The sequence below is a fragment of the Leucoraja erinacea genome, chromosome 4 (genome assembly GCF_028641065.1).
Source record: "Leucoraja erinacea ecotype New England chromosome 4, Leri_hhj_1, whole genome shotgun sequence".
Classification (NCBI taxonomy): domain Eukaryota; kingdom Metazoa; phylum Chordata; class Chondrichthyes; order Rajiformes; family Rajidae; genus Leucoraja; species Leucoraja erinaceus.
Window position 1 is genome coordinate 50,308,346 of NC_073380.1, and position 21,870 is coordinate 50,330,215.

Genomic DNA, 21,870 nt, shown 5'->3' on the forward strand with positions numbered 1-21,870 from the left:
CAATCAGTAAGAATTTCACTGCTCGGTTGCATGTCCATATGACAATTAAACTCTTGACTGTTAAATCGGTAGGGTAGGCATGGTGCAGCCAGCTATATGCGCTGGGAGGCCTGACTCTTAAAAGGGATAACTGGAGGTATCTCTACCGAGATCTTAGAGAGGCCTTCAGTGGTCCATTTTAAGGGCCAGGTTTTATCTATTTTCCTTCGGAAGACGTTGAGGCACCATGGTCTGCAGGAAATCTCTATGAGGCTACAAACAAGTCTTCCTGACTTCTGCCAGCCTGTTCTCATGCTTTGATTCCCAGCACCAGTGTTTTCCAATCCACAGCGTCCCTGATTCTTGCTTTCGGACTCTGCCTCTACATTGTAAATAGATTGATGTGGAACATTAGTAGACCTGCCTGGAACAGCGATGGTCCATTCTTCACACTTAAACTTGTCACTCGGTGAAGAAGGTAGACCTACTCCTGCCATGTTGGCTGCACGGACTTGGAATTGATATATCATGTTCTCCTTTAGGTCATTGATCTAAAGAAAGTAAGTTGCAAGAACAAGAATTAGAAGAAATCTATGCAAACAGATACATTGATTAACATAATGCACTGGATGTCAGATATTAAAACTAAATGTTGGAGCTCTCTGTCGATCTAGGAGCATGTGTGGAAAGAGAAACAAGATGTAATATTTTAGATCCTGCATCACTGTAATCCTTTCTATTTAATCAATTCCTGTCCTCTGTATTCATCTCTACTCACCTTAAACATCTCACTCAAGTGATCCCTCCCAATCTTTCAACTATTCTGCTGTAACAATTCTCCCTTCTTCCGTCTGATTTTATTAGATGCAGGTAATTAATGGTTTTGTTTGCCTGGTATTATCATCTCTTTGGCCATTTCATCATTTTCATTGTCCACCTAACATCCTTCTAAGCCTATCCCTGTACGTGTCCAAATGGTTGTTTTAGCTTAGTAATAGTACCTAACTCAACTACCTCCATATACCTCGTTCCATATACCCACCACCCTTTGTGTAAGAAAGGTATCCCTAGGGTTCCTATTATATATATCCCCCCTCACCTTCAACCTGTCCTCTAGTTCTTGATTCCCACTTCTCTGGGTAAAAGATTCTGTGCATTCCATCCTATCTATTCCCCTCATGATCTTATACATCTCTTTAAGATCACCCCTCATCCTCCTGCGCACCAACGAATAAAGTCCCAGCCTGCTGAACCTCTCATTATAGCTCAGGCCCTGGAGTCCTGGCAAAATCCTTGTAAATCTTCTCTGCACCCTTCCAGCTTTTTCAATTATCTTGACTATCATTGATTTCTAAAGAAATGTAATTATTTTAATCCTGTTGCTCTCTCCACAAACGCTCTCCGACTTGCTGGGAATTTTCGGTATTATCCATTGATTTATAGATTGTTAATGTAAAGCTTAAATGAGTCTAGTTCTGCACAGCACACAAAATGTCAGCATCACTTAATATAGTTTGCTGTAACACATGGCCTGTCAATAAGCACCGGGATCAAGTGCTAGTCTATTTCCAACAAATTATTCACATGCATATCTGGGACAAGGGTAACATGCCGACATGTCTGCGACAGATGGAATGACTTTAGTTGAAAGACGTGCAAGTTGATGGGTCCTCAGGGTAATAAAATTAAAATCATTTCTATGCCTGTGATGCATAAGTTAATTCCTTTAGTATTTTCAGGTGGATGGGTGAGATCCACATTGAATTAAAATGCTCTATTTTACATTGTCAAAACAGGATCAGAAAATAAGCTATTGTTTCACCTACTCTATATGCCCGCTCACTGATAGCCTTGATATGTGCTTCGTTCCACTTTCCAGGCTTATTGTTAATAATTTCACGGTAATCCACAAAATAGCCAGTTATGTCGGAACCACCATGGAATCTGGGTTGCTTCCATCCTAACACCATCGAGTCATGGACACTTTCAAGCACCGTGATGCTGCAAGGTGGAGTTGGGGCAGCTGTTTGAAGTCAGAGCACATGAGGTTAATATTTGACTCCACTGGACAGTTCAACATTTTCAATATAAATCTGGCTGTATGGATCACTTCTGTGTAATGATATATACAAAGTACATTTTGTATATTGTACAAGTAATGTCTCGTGATTTTGGAAATGATCAGTATCATGACCTTCAAATGCAAATATGCAGGTTATGTCTTTAAACTAGATTTGAAATGGAAATTTATATTATAGTGCAATTACAATGTGCCAAAAAATTGAAGTTCAATCACAATCTCAGTCTCTTCAGTTTGCCATCAATTATCGAATCGGGCACCAGTTAGAACGTAGGCTGTTCCTGACTATGTGAACACTTTTGGCAAGAGTCTATATTCCAATATTATGTGGTGCCACTTCATGCAAATATTCCTCAGTGTCATGTCACAAAGAATGGATAAAAATGTGTGAAATATTCTCTTCAGTTACTGGGTCCAAACCTATCTCAATGCTCATGGACATGTGGCTGCTGTGATCCCTGCCCTCTTGTACACTTCTGAGATATGGGCTACTTAAGTGGACAGTGCAAAACAAAATGTACAGATGCTGTTGGCACTATCTCCACAATATCTTCAAAACTCACTGGCGGGAGAAGCAAACCAGCAGCAACATCCCTTCCCAGGGCAACATCCCTGCGCTGAAGCTCGGTACAGGTGAAAGGTATAAACAAAGAACTACAGATGCTGGTTAATACCAACCTGCTTTTTTTCCAGATATGTTGCCTGAGTTACCCGAGTACTTTGTGTCTATCAACGGACAGGTGACATTGTTTTCACACCTAACAGCATTGTTCTGCTATAGACAATCTATTCTGAGGTCAGTCAAGCTAGGAGATTACCTAGTTGACAGGAAAAGATTTAGTAACATTTTAAGTAATTGGTCATACAGTATATTTGCTTGTTGGACCAAATGGGACTCTGCTTGTTGTCATTACTCAGCCAACATTACCTCCTCTTAGCAGAACATTGAGTGCTGGAGTAACTGAGCAGGTCAGGGTGCATCTCAGGAGGACATGTATAGGTGACATTTCGGGTCTGGACTCTTCCTCAGACCATTTTCCCAAGGCTGCATGACCCGTTGTGTTACTGTGTCTTCTTTTGTAAACTGCATCTGCAGTTCCTTGTTTCTACATTAACTCCTCTTACATGTTGTACCAATTCCACACTCAGTGTTTGCTTTATATTGACTCAGTGTACTACTACTGTACACGTACTTGAATCTAAGTGCTTATGTATGGTTATGTACTAAACTGTATGCAAAAATTAATTTCACTGTTACTCGGTACATTTGACAAATAAAGTACCATTGAACCATTGAATTAATTAGATCATATGGAGACTCAAATTCCACTTTACTTTGAGCTTGAATTTGACTGAGTTAATGTATCTTATTGTGAGCTCAACACAGATATTTTTCTGAGCATCACTAGCTGTGGAATCTGCTGGAACTCCAATTAATTTGCTCTGTTATTAAAGGAGGCATAAACTAAGCTTGAGTCAATAATGGATCAGATGCATAACTTCATATGGTGAGTTTTGCAGCTCAAAAGTGACACCAGAAATTGACACAATGGGTACTTCTACTTCTCCACAGGAATAGAGTCAATGCCACCCGGAGAGTCAATCCAAGGAGAGCCAAGCCGTGGAGAGCCAATCCATGGAGAGCCAAGCCGTGGAGAGCCAATCCATGGAGAGCCAAGCCGTGGAGAGCCAATCCATGGAGAGCCAAGCCATGGAGTCAAGCTGAGATCCAGCCTCTCTGAGCATTTTTCAAAATGGAGGAAAACTAGTATGTTCAAGACAAAACATGTACATTGAAAAATATGACACAGATTGATCCAGGCGACCACTCTGGTGATAGTGGGTTAGAATTTAACAGTGGCAAGCATTCATTTTGTGTTTATGAGTGGCAAAGGTGTTTCACACAAGTGAAAGCACATCTATTAAATCACTTTCGAAATGTCAGTACTTGATTTCTTGCATAGAGAATGGCACTGTGGTAAAAAACACAATGGTAAATTATCATGGTGAAATTAACTTATATTATATTAACATCTCAATGATCTAACTAACTAATTTCAAATAATACAGCCTACCTTTATCATCCTTCATTCAATTGCAGCATAATGCTAAAATTCCCTAATAGTCATGTTTAAATGGTGGTCCAGTGTTATAATTGGGAAAATAGGTTATCAGAGGGTACTGCAGTGCAACCAATAGAGCTACCGCCTCACAGCAGCAATCCCAAAGACCTGGATTCAGACCTGATCTTGGTTGCTGTCACTGGTTCTCCCCTGTGCCCACATGGGTTTCCATCAGGTGCAGAGTCATGGGGTTATACAGCATGGAAACAAGCCTGTTGGCCCAACTCATCCATGCCGACCAAGATGTCCCATCTGAGATAGTCCCATTTGCCCACGTTTGATGCTCCTGTTTCCTCCCAGAACCCAGAAATGAGATTTGTAGGATTAATTGGCCACAATAAATTGCTTTTAATGAGTAGATGTGTAGTAGAATCTCTGATGAGTTGATGAAAATGTAGCGAGAAAAAAATTGGGACTAATGTAGAACTAGTGGAAATGGGTGGTTGATGGTTGATGTGAACTTGGTGGCTTAAGGGGCTGTTTCTGTGTTGCATCTCTCTACGACTCTTGAGTCTGACACATTCAAAGAAATTAATTCATTTATCCAAATATGTTGAATAATTCCAAGTTCCCAAAACGCAAGTCTGATATTCTGTTTACTCGTCTTCTAAACTTATCTTCTTTCATCTTGAATCCTCATATTACAATTTTCATCAAAGGTTTCAAAAGTCTTTTAATGTCACGTACCGATATGCAAGGTACAGTGTTATGCAAATTAGTCTTATTATTTAGTAACAACATTAAACCTTTAATATAGAATAAAATTCAAAGGTAAATCACAGGAAAGTAATCAGACTGACATATAGGAGAGTGTAGAATGGGTGGCATAAATTTGGTGTATTTTAGATTTATTTCAAAAAGAGAAGAATAATAGTGGGAAAATAAGAGATGAAATTCCAGAATTTGGACTTTTCCTGGCATTGCTGGAATGAAGGATGTCACGGACACGGAGAAGGCAGTATTCAAGGAATGCAGAGTTCTTGGAGGGTTGCAGGGCTGGAGAATGTTACCTAATGGGGTTTTGGATAAATGATGAGAGTTTTAAATTTGAAACATTACTGGGCTGCGCAAAAACGAGTTAACAATCACAGGGATGGAGGTAGAAAAAAGATTTGGTTAGCAAAGGATAATAAAGCAAAAGATAGACACAAAAAGCTGGAGTAATTCAGTGGGTCAGGCAGCAACTCTGGAGAAAAGGTGACATTTCAGGTCGAGACCCTTCTTCAGATCCTTCAGACATCTGAAGAAGGATCTCAAACCGAAACATCACCCATTCCTTTTCTCCAAAGATGCTGCCTGACCGCTGAGTTATTCCAGCATTGTGTGTTTATCTTCAGTGTAAACCAGCATCTGCAGTTCCTTCCTACACATATGAAAACAAAATTTAAGTTTCGCCTTGAGATGATAAGTTAAACTAGCTTGGATGCCATTGTTGCCGTGGCAGTCTCACATGGGTTTAGGATCCCCACCGCTAATCAAATGCAGGATTCCCACCCCTTGTCAATTGCTCTTGCCTCTAACTAAAACCAAACTGATCAACTGTAGCAGTTAATGAGAACTAAAGCAAACCAATTCACAGTTATGAATTAACCAGTACAATAATTTGCAATCAATGTGATTAGTTTCAATCACCAGAAAGCAAGACATTAAAATGGTGTGAATATTCATTTACCATAGTTGAGTGTTCAAGGCTGTTTGCACTACTGTGCTTGGACTAACGCTTCTCAAAAACATCACATCAAAGTTTTCTAATTTTTCTCATGGGCATTCTCCTACTGATATAATTTAAACTACCCTCTTGGACTTTCTCCACAGCTTTAGTGACTTACACTACCAAGGAATATATATTTTGTCTGCCTCTTCATTCACGTTCTTTAGTATCTTTGTTAAGTATGCATTGTTTTATTAATATCAAAATATATTATCATAATTAACATGTTATTTTGTGTTATTGGTATATACCTGTTCATATTATGTAAAACCAAAGAGCTGTCCAAGTGTCTTTGCCAACATATCTCGCTCAATCAAAACTGGCTGCCACATGTTATATCTCCTATATTTTTCACTATGAGGTGGATCTGAATGCATCTTCTGAAAGGATGATGGATCAGATTCACAGCTAACGATCAATGGAAAATTGGATGAGTTCTTAAAAGAACAAAAACAAATTGGTGCCAAAAGATTAATGGCACAGTGAAAGGGCTAATTTGAGAGTCATTGCACACACAAGTCAATTGCCTTCTTCTTGTGTTGCATTTTTCTGTCACATCTATTAAGAATTGCTTTTGAGTCCTTACCCTATCCTTTTACCCTTCCTAACAATTGTTAAAAATGAGGGAGAGTTAAAGATGTTATTCTCTTATTGTTACTCAACACTGTTTAGCCAGATTGAAAGAATATAGAATGCAAATCATACTACAATACTCTACATGGCATCTTTAATATAACTTCTGGAGGAATTCGATATCGAATACCACAAGGAATATGAATGGGTCACTGACAAGGATAACAACTGCCATTGAACTGCAGTTAAGGATGGCATAAAGTTAGAAAGGTATTCTATTCAACCATACTTCTGCTCAAACCAATCTACTCTAGTCTCCTGAGATTATTCCAGTAAAATAACTATGAACACTTTAGGATTTATCTCTCAGCTCAATCCTAGAAGATCCATCTTTAAATGACAATGTTTCTATCTGATGTTCATAAATATGATGATATCTTTATCAGGTACATGTTTGCCATATCCCACCTTTCCCCTGAATTTAATTTATTGCTCATATCTCATGAGATTATTTGGGTTCATTTTTGGTCCTGCTGGTCCAATGTTCTTGTAATACTACTCAAAAATAATTCACTAATGTACCTCTCGTTCCTCCTCCTAAACTTTCCACAAAACATATTTTGTAAAACATGGGTTCGCTCTGTTTTCAATCTCCTTTTACTTCGATGAACGTACAATACATCCCTCTCCTTGCGCAGTATTTGGAAACTTGTGAGTCGTGAGAAAACTTGCGATGTGTGAGGAAAAAAACACTTTTGTTTTGTTATTTGTTGAAACCCATTTTAAAAAATTGAAAAAATGCATCAGATATATTTGCCTAGGAATTGATCCGTTTCTCTCGGAATACGATTGCATTTTTTATACTTGACTTGAAAACTTGAAAATTACTTCCTGATGTCTCACCTAAGTTCTCCATGTGCACATCTTGTACTTTAGGGCCTTTCTCATTTTCATCTGGCACCTTAGAACCAATCTTGTGCATATCTGGTACCTTAAGGCCCTTTTCATGTTTATCTTGTATCTTTGGACCCATCTCATGTATACCCTCCTCGTGCATATCTTGTACCTTTGAGCTTCTCTGATTAGGCTTGCTCGTCCACTTTGCATTTACCTCCTTTGAAGTATCTGGTGCTGTGTGTGGCAAACTACCATAGCCAGTGGGCAGTTGGTGTCTGTTAAGCACAGCATCACAACTTAGTAAAGTGTCACGTGCGGGCTGAGATGCCTCATGCTTGCCATCCCAGCGTGCACGGCTTTCTGTTAGTCCGTCAATGTTACCACTTTGTTCAGGAAACACACCAGCAGGCACTCCTCCTCCTAGAGTTAAATAAAGTAATTAATCAGGCATTCAAGAACAACTGTTTGCCCAACAAGGGCATTTTTTTTTCAAGGATGAAGAAATGAAGACACACGTTAAACATAAAAAAACAGGGAAAAAGATGCAAGGACGTATTTTTACTCAACATTTAGCAAGGCAATAAGCCAGATGCAGACCAGTGATTACTATTCAGCTGTTATTGCAAACACAGGAAAACAAGGCAGTATTGCTCAATGCTCAAACCTTGAATATGCACCATCAAACATTGAAAGCAGAAAAAACCTTAACTTCATGGTTGGTAAGGATATGTGGTGGACAGAATACCAAACATTAACAAAAATTGTTGGAAACACTCAGGTGGCAGAGTAACGCAGCTGGTAGAGCTGCTGCCTCACAGCACCGGAGACCAAGGTTCAACCCTGACCTCACGTACTGCCTGTGTGGCATTTGCACGTTCTCCCCGTGACAGTGCGTTTCCACCGGGTGCTACGGTCTCCTCCCACATCCCAAAGACATGTGGGTTTGCAGGTTAATTGTCAGCTGTAAATTGCCCCTGATGTGTAAGGAGTGGATGAGGAAAAGGGATAACTAGTACTAGTATGATCAATGGTCAGCGTGGATTCAGAGGTCGAAGAGCCTGTTTCCATGCTATATCCCTGACTCAGTTGGTCAGGCAGCTTCAACATCTAGAGAAAAATAATTAATGTTTCAGGTTGAAGACACTTCTACAATTTTGAAGAAGAGTCTACTGTTTTAAACATTTAAGAAAGAACTACAGATGCTGGAAAAATCAAAGGTAGATAAAAATGCTGGAGAAACTCAGCCTGTGAGGCAGCATCTATGGAGTGAAGGAATAGGCAACATTTCGGGCCTATTCCTTCGGGCTTATCAGTCTGAAGAAGGGTCTCGACCCGAAACGTCGCCTATTCCTTCCCTCCATTGATGCTGTCTCACCCGCTGAGTTTCTCCAGCATTTTTGTCTACTGCTTGAAACATTGTCTGTTTTACATTCTGTTTTTATTTCAGGTTTCCAGTATCTGCAGGATTACAAAAAAATCATTAGGCCGAATATAGTTTGTGGTGATTTAGTTTAGTTTAGAGATATAGCACGGAAGCAGGCCCTTTGGTCCACCAAGTCCATGCCGACAAGCGATTGGCACACACTATCTTACACACACTAGGGAGAATTTACAATTTTACCAAGCCAATTAGCCTAAGAATCTGTATGTCTTTTGAGTGTGTGAGGAAACCAAAGCTGCCGTAGAAACCCACGCAGTCACAGGGAGAACGTACAAACTCCGTACAGTCAGCACCCTTAATCAGGATCGAACCAGAGTCTCTGGCGCTTTAAGGCAGCAGCTCTATCGCTGTGCCACGTGTCAATTTGTTCAACAATATCTCAAGGTTTTCAATAAACACTTGAACAACGAGAGCCAGTATTATCACATCTTTCTAAGATGATAACACTGTAATTTGACCAATAAAGAAACAAATGAATTAATGGAGTTTCAGAAAATAAACTTGAACTCTATTACTGATAGATAACAGCTAGGAAATATGTTCTCATATGTTGACTGCAGACATAACTCACTCTTGATCACTTTTCAACTTTATTTCTTGAATATTCATATTGGTTTACACTTTCCTCAACGGATAAATTATTTTGTATTCTCCTTTCGAGTGATCATTTCATTCCTTTATTCTTAATCTGTCCTATGGTATAAATCTTTCCTCCCTGGAAAATATATGTTCAATTGCCCTGCAGCAGAAGCTCTGAGTTACTGGTCCCCATCATGGTCATTCATTCACTACTCTAGAAATTGTCTACGCCTGTGGTTCATCACATAACTTACTTTTAGAGACTTAAGACTTTAGAGATACAATGCGGAAACTGTTCCTTCGACCCGCTGAGTCTGTGCCGATCAGCGATCACTGCTTCCTACACATACTAGGGTCAATTTGACAACTTAACAAAGCCAATTAAACTCAAACCTATACGTCTTTCGAGTGTGGGCGGAGAGTTAGAGATACAGTCAGAGTTCTTTGATGCCGTGAGGAAACAGGCCCTTAAAACTTGTCTGACGATCTCACAGCCCCAAAGGTCAAAAACGTTTAAATCTACAGCTGCCCTAACAGATGAAGTCCTAAACAGAAAACAACTTCAGTTCAGCATAGGTATTGTGCATGATAATCAATATGCCAAAAGTACTCATTATTATTATTATTATTATTATTATTATAAGATACTCAGACAATAAAGGAAACTAATTTTATCAGCACTTTACTTTGGATTAATAAATATCCTGATTTATTAAACTATTGTGGTATAATCAGGGCATTACATCTTTCTTAGGCCTATATTAAATGTGGTTCTCCTTCTATAGAGGCTGACTGACTTGTTCATAAGGTAATTGGTGAAAGGAGTGGAATTAAGCCATTCGGCCCATCAAGTCTACTCTGCCATTCAATCATGGGTGATCTATATCTCCCTCCTAATCCCATTCCCCTGCCTTCTCCCCGTAACCTCTGACACCTGTACTAATCAAGAATCTATCTATCTCGGCCTTAAAAATATCCATTGACTTGGCCACAACCTTCTGTGGCAAAGAATTCCACAGATTCACTACCCTCTGACTAAAGAAATCTTTCCTCATCTCCTTCCTAAAAGAACGTCCTTTAATTCTGAGGCTATGACCTCTAGTCCTAGACTCTCCCACTAGTGGAAACATGCTCTCCGCATCCTAGACTCTCCCATTGAGTGTTTCCAACATTTTCTATTTTTATTGTAGATTTTCAGTATCTGCATTGTTATCATTTTCATAGTAATTAATCCAATTTTATCTAGTATCTTATAAGAATGAACACTTTCTCACTGAATAAATTGTTGATCTGAGCTCAAACTGGATCATTATTAATTGCATTTACATCCTTGAAAGCTTATTTATTCAAATGTGTTTGTTTTTACACAACATAACAATATTATGTGATAGATTAGTTTTTGATATTTGGTCGGCATTTCACGCAATAGCTGTTAACAAGAAGGCAAAGTTATTTACAAGAACAGGCACCAGCAATCATGGGAACACCCATTAAAATAATGATGTTAAACAGATAGCAAGCAAAATGGTAGCAAATGCAGGTGAAAAAGATGTTTGATGCGTTTATGTGTAAACAAGATATGCACAGGATGGTCTTGTATGTTATACATTACATTGTGCTGGAGCGAGAATGATAATTCATGATTCTGTTAAGTTTTGGAACTTAACTGTGAAGCAGACTCGAATGAGGTTTCATACAGTGGCTTATGGATAGGCACAGTGAAAAAGAATACACTTTCCTTGTGATGCAGGCACAGTGCATGATCTGAACAAAGACTTAAGACATCATGGGTGGAAAAGTGACACAGATGGCGCTGTGAAAATAGTCTGTGATCAATTAAGAAGCAAACACAGAAATTAAATGAACATATCTACCTCCAACAATAATTAAATATACGTTTACGCACTCGCAAGTATATAAATTTGATTTTTTTCTAAAATTAACAAATGCACTTTCAAAAGTGAGAGTGCTTCACTTACCTAGAGCTGCCATGACTTCCAAAGCCTCAGATTCCTGTGAGAATGCACTAAGGCCAGCAGCATTGACAGCCCTGACTCGGAACTTGTAGGATTCCCCAGTGGGCAGCCCTTGACAAATAAACCTTTAAAAAATATGTATAATTATCAACATTAATTAGATCATTTCAGATTTATGAAGGTGCAAGCACTGATTGTATATCTATATTTTAGTGAACATTCCTTGTCAAAATTACAAAACAATGCCATTTTCATTTATTTCATTTTATACATTCTTTCATATGTATTACAAATCTCATTCGACCATGTTATTTGACAGGCATTATTTGGTATGCGTAACTAACTTCCGGAGGAGGTGGGTGAGGCAGGTACTATCAGAACATTTCAGAGACATTTGGACAGGTACATGGATAGGGCAGGCTTATAGACAATAGACAATAGGTGCAGGAGTAGGCCATTCAAGCCAGCACCACCATTCACTGTGATCATGGCTGATCATACACAATCAGTACCCCGTTCCTGCCTTCTCCCCATATCCCTTGACTCCGCTATCTTTAAGAGCTCTATCGAACTTTCTCTTGAAAGCATCCAGAGAATCGGCCTCCGCTGCCTTCTGAGGCAGAGAATTACACAGATTCACAACTCTCTGGGTGAAAATGTTTTTCCTCATCTTCGATCTAAATGGCCTACCCTTTATTCTTAAACTGTGGCCCCTGGTTCTGCACTCCCCGAACATCGGGAACATGCCTCTAGCGTGTCCAATCTCTTAATAATCTCAGTCTGAAGAAGGGTTTTGGCCCAAAACGTTGCCTATTTCCTTCGCTCCATAGATGCTGCTGCACCCGCTGAGTTTCTCCAGCGCTTTTGTCTACCTTAATAATTTTCTATGTTTCAATAAGAACCCCTCTCATCCTTCTAAATTCCAGTATATACAAGCCCAGTCATTCCATTCTTTCAACAGTCTAGCCATCCCAGGAATTAACCTCGTGAACCTACGCTGCTCTCCCTCAATAGCAAGAATGTCCATCAAATTTGGAGACCAAAACTGCACACAATACTCCATGTGTGGTCTCACCAGGGCCCTGTACAACTGCAGAAGGACCCCTTTGGTCCTATACTCAACTCCTCTTGTTATGAAGGCCAACATGCCATTAGCTTAGAGGGATATGGGCCATATACTAGCAGGTGGGACTAGTATAGATGGAACATGTTGGTTGGCATGGGCTGGTTGGCCAAAGGTCCTGTTTCCATGCTGTATGACTATGTTCATATCCATCCAACTCTCATTCTCACTTTTCTGTCTTTTCTCTCTTTGTCCTCTATCAAAATAACTTAAGGTAAACGAGATACAACATCTTCCACTTGGCACTGCACAGCTCTCAGCAGTTAACACTGAACTCAGCAATTTCTGAAAACCAACCGCTCTGGTTTGTAGCAAAATCAATCATACATACATACATAGACAATAGGTGCAGGAGCCAGCACCGCCATTCAATGTGATCATGGCTGATCATCCCCAATTAATACCCAGTTCCTGCATTCTCCCCATATCCCTTGATTCCGCTAGCCCTAAGAGCTCCATCTAACTCTCTTTTGAATGCATCTAGTGAATCGGCCTCCACTGCCTTCTGAGGCAGAGTATTGCACAACTCTCTGGAGAGTTCCACAGTCACCACATTCTGATGAAAAGTCATGAAACTGCAACATTATCTTTCTCCCCAAGTGCCGCCTGGCTCTAGTCTTCTTTTCCAGTAACTGCAGTATGTTGGGTCTCCTGAGGCACAAATGAACATTTCAACAGGACTACCTCTGGTCTTTCTGCCATGGTTAATTATTAATTGATATTTCTGCCAGGGTTAATTGTTAATTGTTATTTTTAAAGTGGAGATTCATAGGTTCTTGTTTAGTGAAGGCGTTAAAGGTGGATTAGGCAGGATAATGGGGTTGAGGGAAAAATAGATCAACCTTGATCTGCCTTCTCCATGTAACCTTTGACAGGCTTGTTAATCATGAACCTATCAATCTCCACTTAAAAAATACAAATTAACAATAATTCAGCTATTATGTCTTATGGTCTACTGACAAAAATCATAGATCAAATTCTTCATGCACTCTCACCCTCCCTGTTATCTCATTCTCTCTGATTCTAGCCAAGTCCTTTGACTGTTTTACTTGTCCCCGGCTCTCTAATAACCATGATCACTACCTTTTTCCTTTCACTGGTTTGTTATTGCATGGGTCCCATTTTCCAGATCCACTGATGCTTCCTTCAATATAGTATCCCACCAACTCTTTTGTGTCTTTTGATTCTTCCCAACTTACGACCATGGACGTGTCTGTGTTTCTTGAAGGCACAACATGACCAGGAGCTTTTGGAACATCTGAATGAAGAAAAGACAACAATGCAAAACAAAAAGCATTATCAACAGTGTAACTTTAGTTAGCCTTAAATCTCTGCTGGTGGCAAGATAAGTTAATGCTTAACAGTCCTTCTCAACACTGTATTTTGATGCTTTGGAGGCAATATACTTTGGAATACATTTCTTCAGAACATTTGTGGAAAATGTAATTTTCCTTTTGCCATCCAACTGTTATCTGCTTCTTGATGAAGATGAAAACCTTTCACAATGTTGCAGTAAAACAGAAACAAATACGATTCCGGGTACACAGCCAGAAACATGGGGCAGAATAAATCACATCCAATGCTCTGGTCCATTGCCTACCTGGAGTGTGTTTTGGAACATTATCCAATCATGGATAATCCTGCCAACGATTATCGTGAGGCATTGTGCACAGGCAGAGCAGGTGATTAGGGATCGTGAAGAAACTTGCATGTGTGATGCATACTCACCGAGCTTGTCTGTAACTTCAGTAAATTCTGTCGCTTCAGAAGGCTCACCAATACCAGCAGAGTTGGTGGAGCGGACACGGAAACGGTATGATTTACCCTCAGCCAGATCAAACAATGCAAAGCGTGGAGACTTCACCGGGATTTCTGGGTTGACCCTCTGCCAGTCCTCGGTGCCTGCCACACACTGGCACAGGTAAGCAAGAATAAAGACAGCAAATGAGGAATAAAATCCATGATATGGTAAACAGACTTGCAATGCAACCAATGTTTTCACTATGTGTTTATGGGATGTGGCTGCACACATTTTTTTTGCCCAAATCTAATTGTTCCTGTGAAATACCAGGGAGCTACCGCTTGAACCACTGCATCCCTGTTGGTGGAGGTACAGTGGTTTTGTGAAAGGGATTCCAGTATTTAACTGCAGTGATGATGAAGGACCTAGTCACCTTGAGTAAGAGATATTTAATTGTTACTGGCAGGCTCCTACTGGTATTTGTACTGTCATTGAGTTGCCGATGTTTGGTAATTGGTTGGGAGAATAGTGGTTCCACCAGGAAAAATATGATTTTTTTGCTCTTTTGTAAGAAAAAGATTTCACAATGATGATGAAATTTGCAAGTGATAAAATGGTTAAAACATTGCATGCTTAACAACATACATCTTACCTGTGTCTTTAAAAGTAAATGCTAATATATCAGGGGCAGGCCCAGTGATGTGGGATAAAAGCTACAGTCAAGTATGGAAAATGTTGTAATCATCATAACCAATTTCAATGATGTAAAAAGTGTTATAAAAAATTGTCTCCTTTGTACTATTATCCTCTACTAAGCAATCATAGAAAGTTTATTGCACCAATCTAACTCAAAGAAAAGAAGAATATACAATTACATTTAAATTTGATGTCTGTAGCGATGATCAAGGATTCACTTAAATGCCTTAGAAATGTAGCAGGCAGAGGAATCTCATGGAAAAAGAGAACATTTTTTATCCACAAATAGCACAGCATTTTATTTAAACTGCTTAATGGTCAGTCGAGATATGATTTTTTAATCATTTGAGTCGAGATCTTTACCTTTTCCACATAGTACATGATACCTTCATGGCCACGTTGACCAGGAGGTTTCCAGCTGAGGACAACATAATTCTTGGTGGCTTCAGTCACAGTAAGTTCTGTAGGTTGTCCCGGCACAATACCTTCTGTTGAGGCAAGAGTGGGATAGTGATACATTGCACAGAGGCAAGAAATTGTCCAGGATTTTCTCAGCAGATCAATGTTTTTATTTATTGGATACAGATATTGCTAGTAGAGCCAGCATTCAAACTTGCCCTTGTGAAGTTGATTGTGAGGCACCTTGTTAAACTGTTTCTGGTGAAGTGTCCTGTCCCCCACTGCCACACTCTCTAGCACTCACCTCCAAATGTTGTCAGGTTGGATATTCCAGGATTTAGATTCAGCAACTGTGAAGATCATAAAATCATAAGAGATAGGAGCAGAATTAGGCCATTCTGCTCATCATGTCTACTGCGCCATTCAATCATGGTGATCTAACTCTCACTCCTTACCCCATTCTCCTGTTCTCCCCATAGCTTCTGACACCCATACTAATCAAGAACAGTGAAGTAGTTCCAAGCAATGAAACATAGAAACATAGAAAATATGTTCAGGTGTAGGCCATTCACCACTTCGAGCCAGCACCGCCATTCAATACGATCATGGCTGATCATCCAAAATCAGTAACCTGTTCCAGCTTTTCCCCCAAATCCCTTGATTCCCTAAGCCATAAGAGCTAAATCTAACTATCTCTTGAAAACATCCAGTGAATTGGCATCCAATACCTTCTGTGGTAGTGAATTCCACAGATTCACAACTTTCTGTAGGAAAAAGTGTTTCCTCATCTCAGTCCTAAATGGCCTACACCTTATTCTTAAACTGGTTCTGGTCTCCCCCCGACATCGGGAATATTTTTCCTGCATCTAACTCTGCCCAATCCTCTATTGTGTGCTGGTTGTGATGTTTCGTGTCATTGATGGGGTGGCAGTGATTATATTAAGATGCTTAGCCCTAAATTTGTCATTAGCTTCTGCCCAAATTGGCGGTGTGATGTTGAAAATTTGTCATGATACATGGAGGATGTTTTAGTCAAGTCAAGTCAAGTCAAGTTTATTTGTCACATACACATACGAGATGTGCAGTGAAATGAAAGTGGCAATGCTCGCGGACTTTTGTGCAAAAAGACAAACAACCTATAAACACAATCATAACACAAATATACCTTTACATAATAAATAATGGAAGGAAAACCGTTCACCTGTCCTTACTGATTGTGGTTTATGGGTCAGAATGTTGAGGATCCAGTTGCAGAAGGCAGTGCTGACTCCTCGGTCCGGGAGTTTGGAGATGTGTTTGGATTATAATGTTAAAGGTGGAGCTATGATCAATGAACAGGAATATGATGTATTATGTGTGCGTGTTATCCAGAAGTTCTAGGGATGAACTGAACTGCAGTGGATCAAGGCTGACTGAGAGGCTGGAGTTAATGTACGCCATGACCAGCCTCTCGAACTACTTCATGCCAGGGCCACAAAACAGTCATCGTTAAGACATGCTACCTTGCTTTTCTTAGGAACTGGAATGATACAGGTTTCTGTAAGTAGTTGGGGACCTCAGAATGGATTAGGGAGAGGTTAACAATGTCCGTGAATACTCCTGCCAGCAGGTTAGTGCAGGTTCTGAGGACATGGCCTGGTACTCCAACTGGGCCAGAAGCTTTCACCGTGGGTACAGGTGTTCCCAAACTGTTGGGGCAGGTGGCTCCCCTTAAGTTCACAATGTTCCCTTTGATTAACCTCGAGGCTGGCTAATAACGCACCAGGCAGAATAAAGCAAATACCCCAGTGTGAACACTCTCGTTACCCCAGATCCCTTGCTACCAATGAGGCCCCATGTCTCAAAATATCTCTGGCTTCAGAGAGTTGCCCGAGAATAAAATGTTCCCATTTTGATGGACAACTGCCATTCTTAGAAGCTTCATCAAACCTACTGGGAAAAAAATTACATTTTATGGATCTATAATTTGTTTTTGATCTTCACTTAGAGTTATAGAGTGATGCAGCATGGAAACAGGCCCTTCAGCCCAACTTGCCCATACCGACCAATATGTCCCATCTATACTAATTCCACCTGCCTGCATTTGGCCCATATCCCTCAAAACCTGTCCTATCTGTGTAGCTGTCTAAATGTTTCTTAAATGTAGCAATAGTCCCTGCCTCAACTACCTCTTCCGGCAGCTCGTTCCACACACCTACCACCCTTTGAATGAAGAAGTTACCCCTCAGGTTCCTATTAAATATTTCTCCCCTCACCTTAAACCTATGCTCCCTGGTTCTCGATTCCACTGCTCTTGGCAAGAGACTCTGTGTATCTACCCGATCTATTCCTCTCATGATTTTGTACCCATTTGGTGCAGGTTTGTCTCAGCAGATTGATAGATGTGTAAGGAAGCATATTCTTTACCTGCTGGTTCTTCTTCTGTTACGATAATCTGACCAGTCCAGGGGGCCAGTGGTACTCCTGATAATGTAAAACACACAAGAAGGGAACTGTTGCTTCAATATGAATTAAAAACAAATGTTATCGTACTTTTGTTGTTGCCAGAAAAAAATATTGAGGCTTAATTAAACTTATTAGCATACGCATACCTGTCAGTCCATGGGATTTAAATCTAACACTTGTTGTACATATCAGTAATGGCAATTTGCATTGTTTACAGGACATGTCAGAGAACACGGCTTGGAAAAGTGCAATGGGTCTGGTAAACACTTTCAGAAACTCCTGATGGTCATAGTCATAGAGTGATACAATGTGGAAACAGGCCTTTTGGCCCAACTCACCCACACCGGCCAGCAATGTCCCAGGCACATCAGTCCCACTTGCCTGCGCTCAATCCATATCCCACCAAACCTGTCCTATCCATGTGCCTGTCTAACTGTTTATTAAATGATGGGATAGTCCCAGCCTCAACTACCTACTCTGGCAGCTTGTTCCATACACCCACCACCCTTTGTGTGAAAAAGTTACCCCTCGGATTCCTATTAAATCTTTTTCCCTTCACCTTGAACCTATGTCCTCTGGTCCCCGATTCTCCTACTCTGGGCAAGAGACTCTGTGCATCTACCCGATCTATTCCTCTCATGATTTTGTATACCTCTATAAGATCTCCCCTCATCCTCCTGCGCTCTACGGAATAGAGATCCAGCCTACTCAACCTCTCCCTGTAGCTCACATCCGCTAGTCCTGGCAACATCCTTGTAAGGTTGTGCTTATTTACAAGGTTTGAATACCACTAGCAAGGCTAGCATTGATTATCCATCTCTGATTATTCATGATGAACCACAGCACTCAAGTACTTAAGGTGCACATACTACTGTTTGATGCAATTGCCTCAATATAAATAGCCATGATGCAGGTCTGGAGTTATGCCACGTGGAGATTATACATTTTTCTCCCCTTAAAGGACATTAGCAAACCAGATAGGCAATTCTTCCAGCAATCAAATGTCATGATTTTATTCGAGCTTTATTTGCTAACTGAATTGCTATATTGGGTTTTGCACTCTTTCATCTCTAGATTATTAGTCCAGTACTATTATACTTCAATACCCACTGAGCTTTAACATGGTACATTGTTGCAGAAGGTAACATGTTGAGGAATTAGGGGAGATAGGATTGGAAATTGTATTCAAAATGCTTGTAGGCACATCAAGGGAAATAGAGCACTGTTTTGACGGCTGAGCTCAAGATGCCATTAATTAGTGTAAACAGGGAGGTGGTTGGCTCAAAATTCAATTCAATTCAATTCAACTTTATTTTCATTGCACAAATACGAGTATAGGTACAACGAAATGCAGTTTAGCGTCTGGTCATAGTCATAGTGCAAGATAGTAGAAGTAAAAATAAAAATACAAAATAAGCATATAATAAAAATAAAAAATACTGGTTAACAATGTGTGGATTGTGGATTAATTAAAACTGGTACATAGGCAAATAACTGTATACAAATGGGCGAGTCTACAGATAGCTAGCGACGGGACTCTGGGTTCAGCAGTGTAATGGTGTTGTTGAAAAAGCTGTTCCTCAAAGTAGGTTTAATAGACATGAGCAAGCATGGGACTCCAATTTTGTACTTTGGGTCACTGAAAAGCGGCACAGTTGCACAGTGCTAGAGTTGCTGCCTTATAGCGTCAGAGACATGGGTTTGATCCTGACTATGGGTGCTGTCTGTGCGGAGTTTCTACACGTCTGACCGTGACCTGCTTGGGTTTTCATCCAGAGCTCCGGTTTCTCCAGAGACTTATGTCCTCTGTGTCCTCCATTCACATATTCTGGGCAAGAGACTTTGTGCATCTACCTGGTCTATTCCTCTCATGATTTTATACACATCAATAAGACCAGCTCTCATCCTCCTGCACTCCAAGGAATAGAGTCTCAGCCAGCTCATCCTCTCCCTATAGCTCAGACCCTCAAGTCCTAGCAACTTCCTTGTAAATCTTCTCTGTGCCATTCCCAACTCGGCAACAATACTCTAAATGCAGCCTCACCAACGTCTTGAAAATCTGTAACATGACCTCACAACTTCTATACTCAATACTCTGTCTAATGAAGGTCAATGTGCCAAAAACCTTTTTGACTACCCTTTCTTAATGCAACGCCACCTTCAAGAAACTATGTGCCTGCACTCCTAGATCCCTCTACTCCACAACACTCCTCAGAGCCCTACCATTCCCTGTGTAAGTCCAGCCCACGTTAGACGTTCAAAAATGCAACAGGTCACATTTGAAGGAATGAAACTTTATTATCACAAGTGACATGTCACAGTGAGATTCTTTGTTCTGCATATCTAAGGTATGCAAAGAATTGCCACATGTACCTGGTCCATGATGCAGACCTCATACAGATAGTTTCTCTGTATTAAATTCCATCAACCATTTCTACGCCCACCTGGCCAACCGATCAAGATCCTGCTTGCAATTTTTGATATCCATCTTCACAATCAGCAATACCACTTGTATCATCTGCAACCTTGCTAATTTTGCCATGCACGTTCTCATCCATATCATTGATATTATATTGATAACAGAGCTATTATGGAGTTCTACTGTGAAAAACCTCATTTGCTCAATGGAGCATAACCTTTATTTTGATGTATTTTATTTTTCTGTCATGTTGCATGCAGCAATGAGAAAGTATAGATGATATCAAAGGAGTCATTCTAAAGATGTAGTCTAAAGGCCAACAGACTTACCCTTCAGTCTATCTCTGTCGGAAGGATCCAAGGCTGCCACCGGATCAGAGACACGGGAAGGTCTACTGATTCCAACGTTATTGACAGCACGCACACGGAAGATGTAAGAGCGGCCTTCCACCAATCCAGTGACGGGTAAGCGCGCAAACTTCACCGGGGTGTCATTACATTGGACCCAATGACTGGTTCCTACTTCACACCTGAAAGAAAATAAATCCAGCTGTTTCTTTGCGCTAGCAGAAAATATACCACAAATGCAGACATCACTGCTACACAATAATGGCGTGCAAGTAACTACATTTAAATACTTCTAAACAAACCTTTATATTTGTTAGTCATAGAGTTATACAGCATGGAAATAGGACCTTCGGCCCAACTTGCCCACACTGACCAACATGTCCAGTCTACACTAGTCCCACCTCCCTGCGTTTGGTCCATATCCCACTAAACTTGTCCCTATCCATTTACCTGTCTAAATATTCCTTAAATGATGCGATAGTCTCTGCTTCAACTATCTCCTCTCACAGCTCGTTCCACACACCCACTACACTTTATGTGAAAAAGTTACCCCTCAGATTCCTATTAAATCTTTCTCCCTTCACCTTAAATGTGTGACCTCTGGTTCTTGATTCCCCTACTCTGGGCAATAGACTTTGTGTGTCTACCCATAGTTCTCCATGTTGATTTTCTCCCCTTTAACCTTCGTTTCTTAGGTAAATGATTCGTGTATTCCAACACTCTGATAATTTGCTCTCCGACCATTCGTAAATCCCAACGGTTTGGCATTTAATCCAATGGGTAATGTTTGCTGAGTTCCTTTCCTGGATAGAGGGGCCCTGGGCCCCACTCTCCCATCCCACTCACCCACTTCCTGTGCCCACTTACAATTCATGCAGCCTCTGTTCTCTCACTCCCCTCTACTCAACTGGGCCCCAGTCCTTGTGTTCCATTTGACCTGCTGGGAGCTGTGTTCCCACACTCTTTACCAACTCATCGAGGCCCATTTCCCATGCTCCCTTCTCATTCATTGTGGTTCTGGTACCCCACTCTCTTTTAAACTACCAGGGTCCCGTTCCCCATGCTCCCTTTCACCTGTTACACTGGGATATATATTTACAATGTTATGTCACATCTAAAATAAAACACAAATTAATTTTGGGGCATAAATAGGAATAACATCTAACAGTCTGGAAAAATTGCTGCACCACTGAAGTCCTAAACATCCAGATTATTGGAGTTTTACTGCCTAATTTTTTTGTGTCACATTCAACCCCATATTTTTACCTGGACACAACTATAAAGAGTTATTTTTCAAGGTCCAAGGTGCAAATGTGTAGGAAGGAATTGCAGATGTTGGTT

At 40.4% G+C, this 21,870-nt stretch overlaps 1 protein-coding gene across 4 annotated transcripts in view; it reads right to left on the reverse strand.

The window, feature by feature from the left end:
* Nucleotides 1–21,870, reverse strand: part of myom1b (myomesin 1b) — a 113,022-nt gene that overhangs the window by 56,956 nt on the left and 34,196 nt on the right. For 2 of the 4 annotated variants that reach the window (XM_055634205.1, XM_055634206.1), the window contains exons 11-18: nt 20,512–20,711; nt 17,725–17,781; nt 15,283–15,407; nt 14,211–14,394; nt 13,566–13,740; nt 11,363–11,484; nt 1,806–2,002; nt 404–530 (exon numbers count right to left, since the gene is read on the reverse strand). In XM_055634205.1, coding sequence (XP_055490180.1) covers nt 404–530; nt 1,806–2,002; nt 11,363–11,484; nt 13,566–13,740; nt 14,211–14,394; nt 15,283–15,407; nt 17,725–17,781; nt 20,512–20,711 — 1,187 coding nt within the window. Of the gene's footprint in view, nt 1–403; nt 531–1,805; nt 2,003–7,369; nt 7,784–11,362; nt 11,485–13,565; nt 13,741–14,210; nt 14,395–15,282; nt 15,408–17,724; nt 17,782–20,511; nt 20,712–21,870 lie in introns of all 4 variants that reach the window. The other 2 variants (XM_055634204.1, XM_055634203.1) reach the window with 2 other exon arrangements.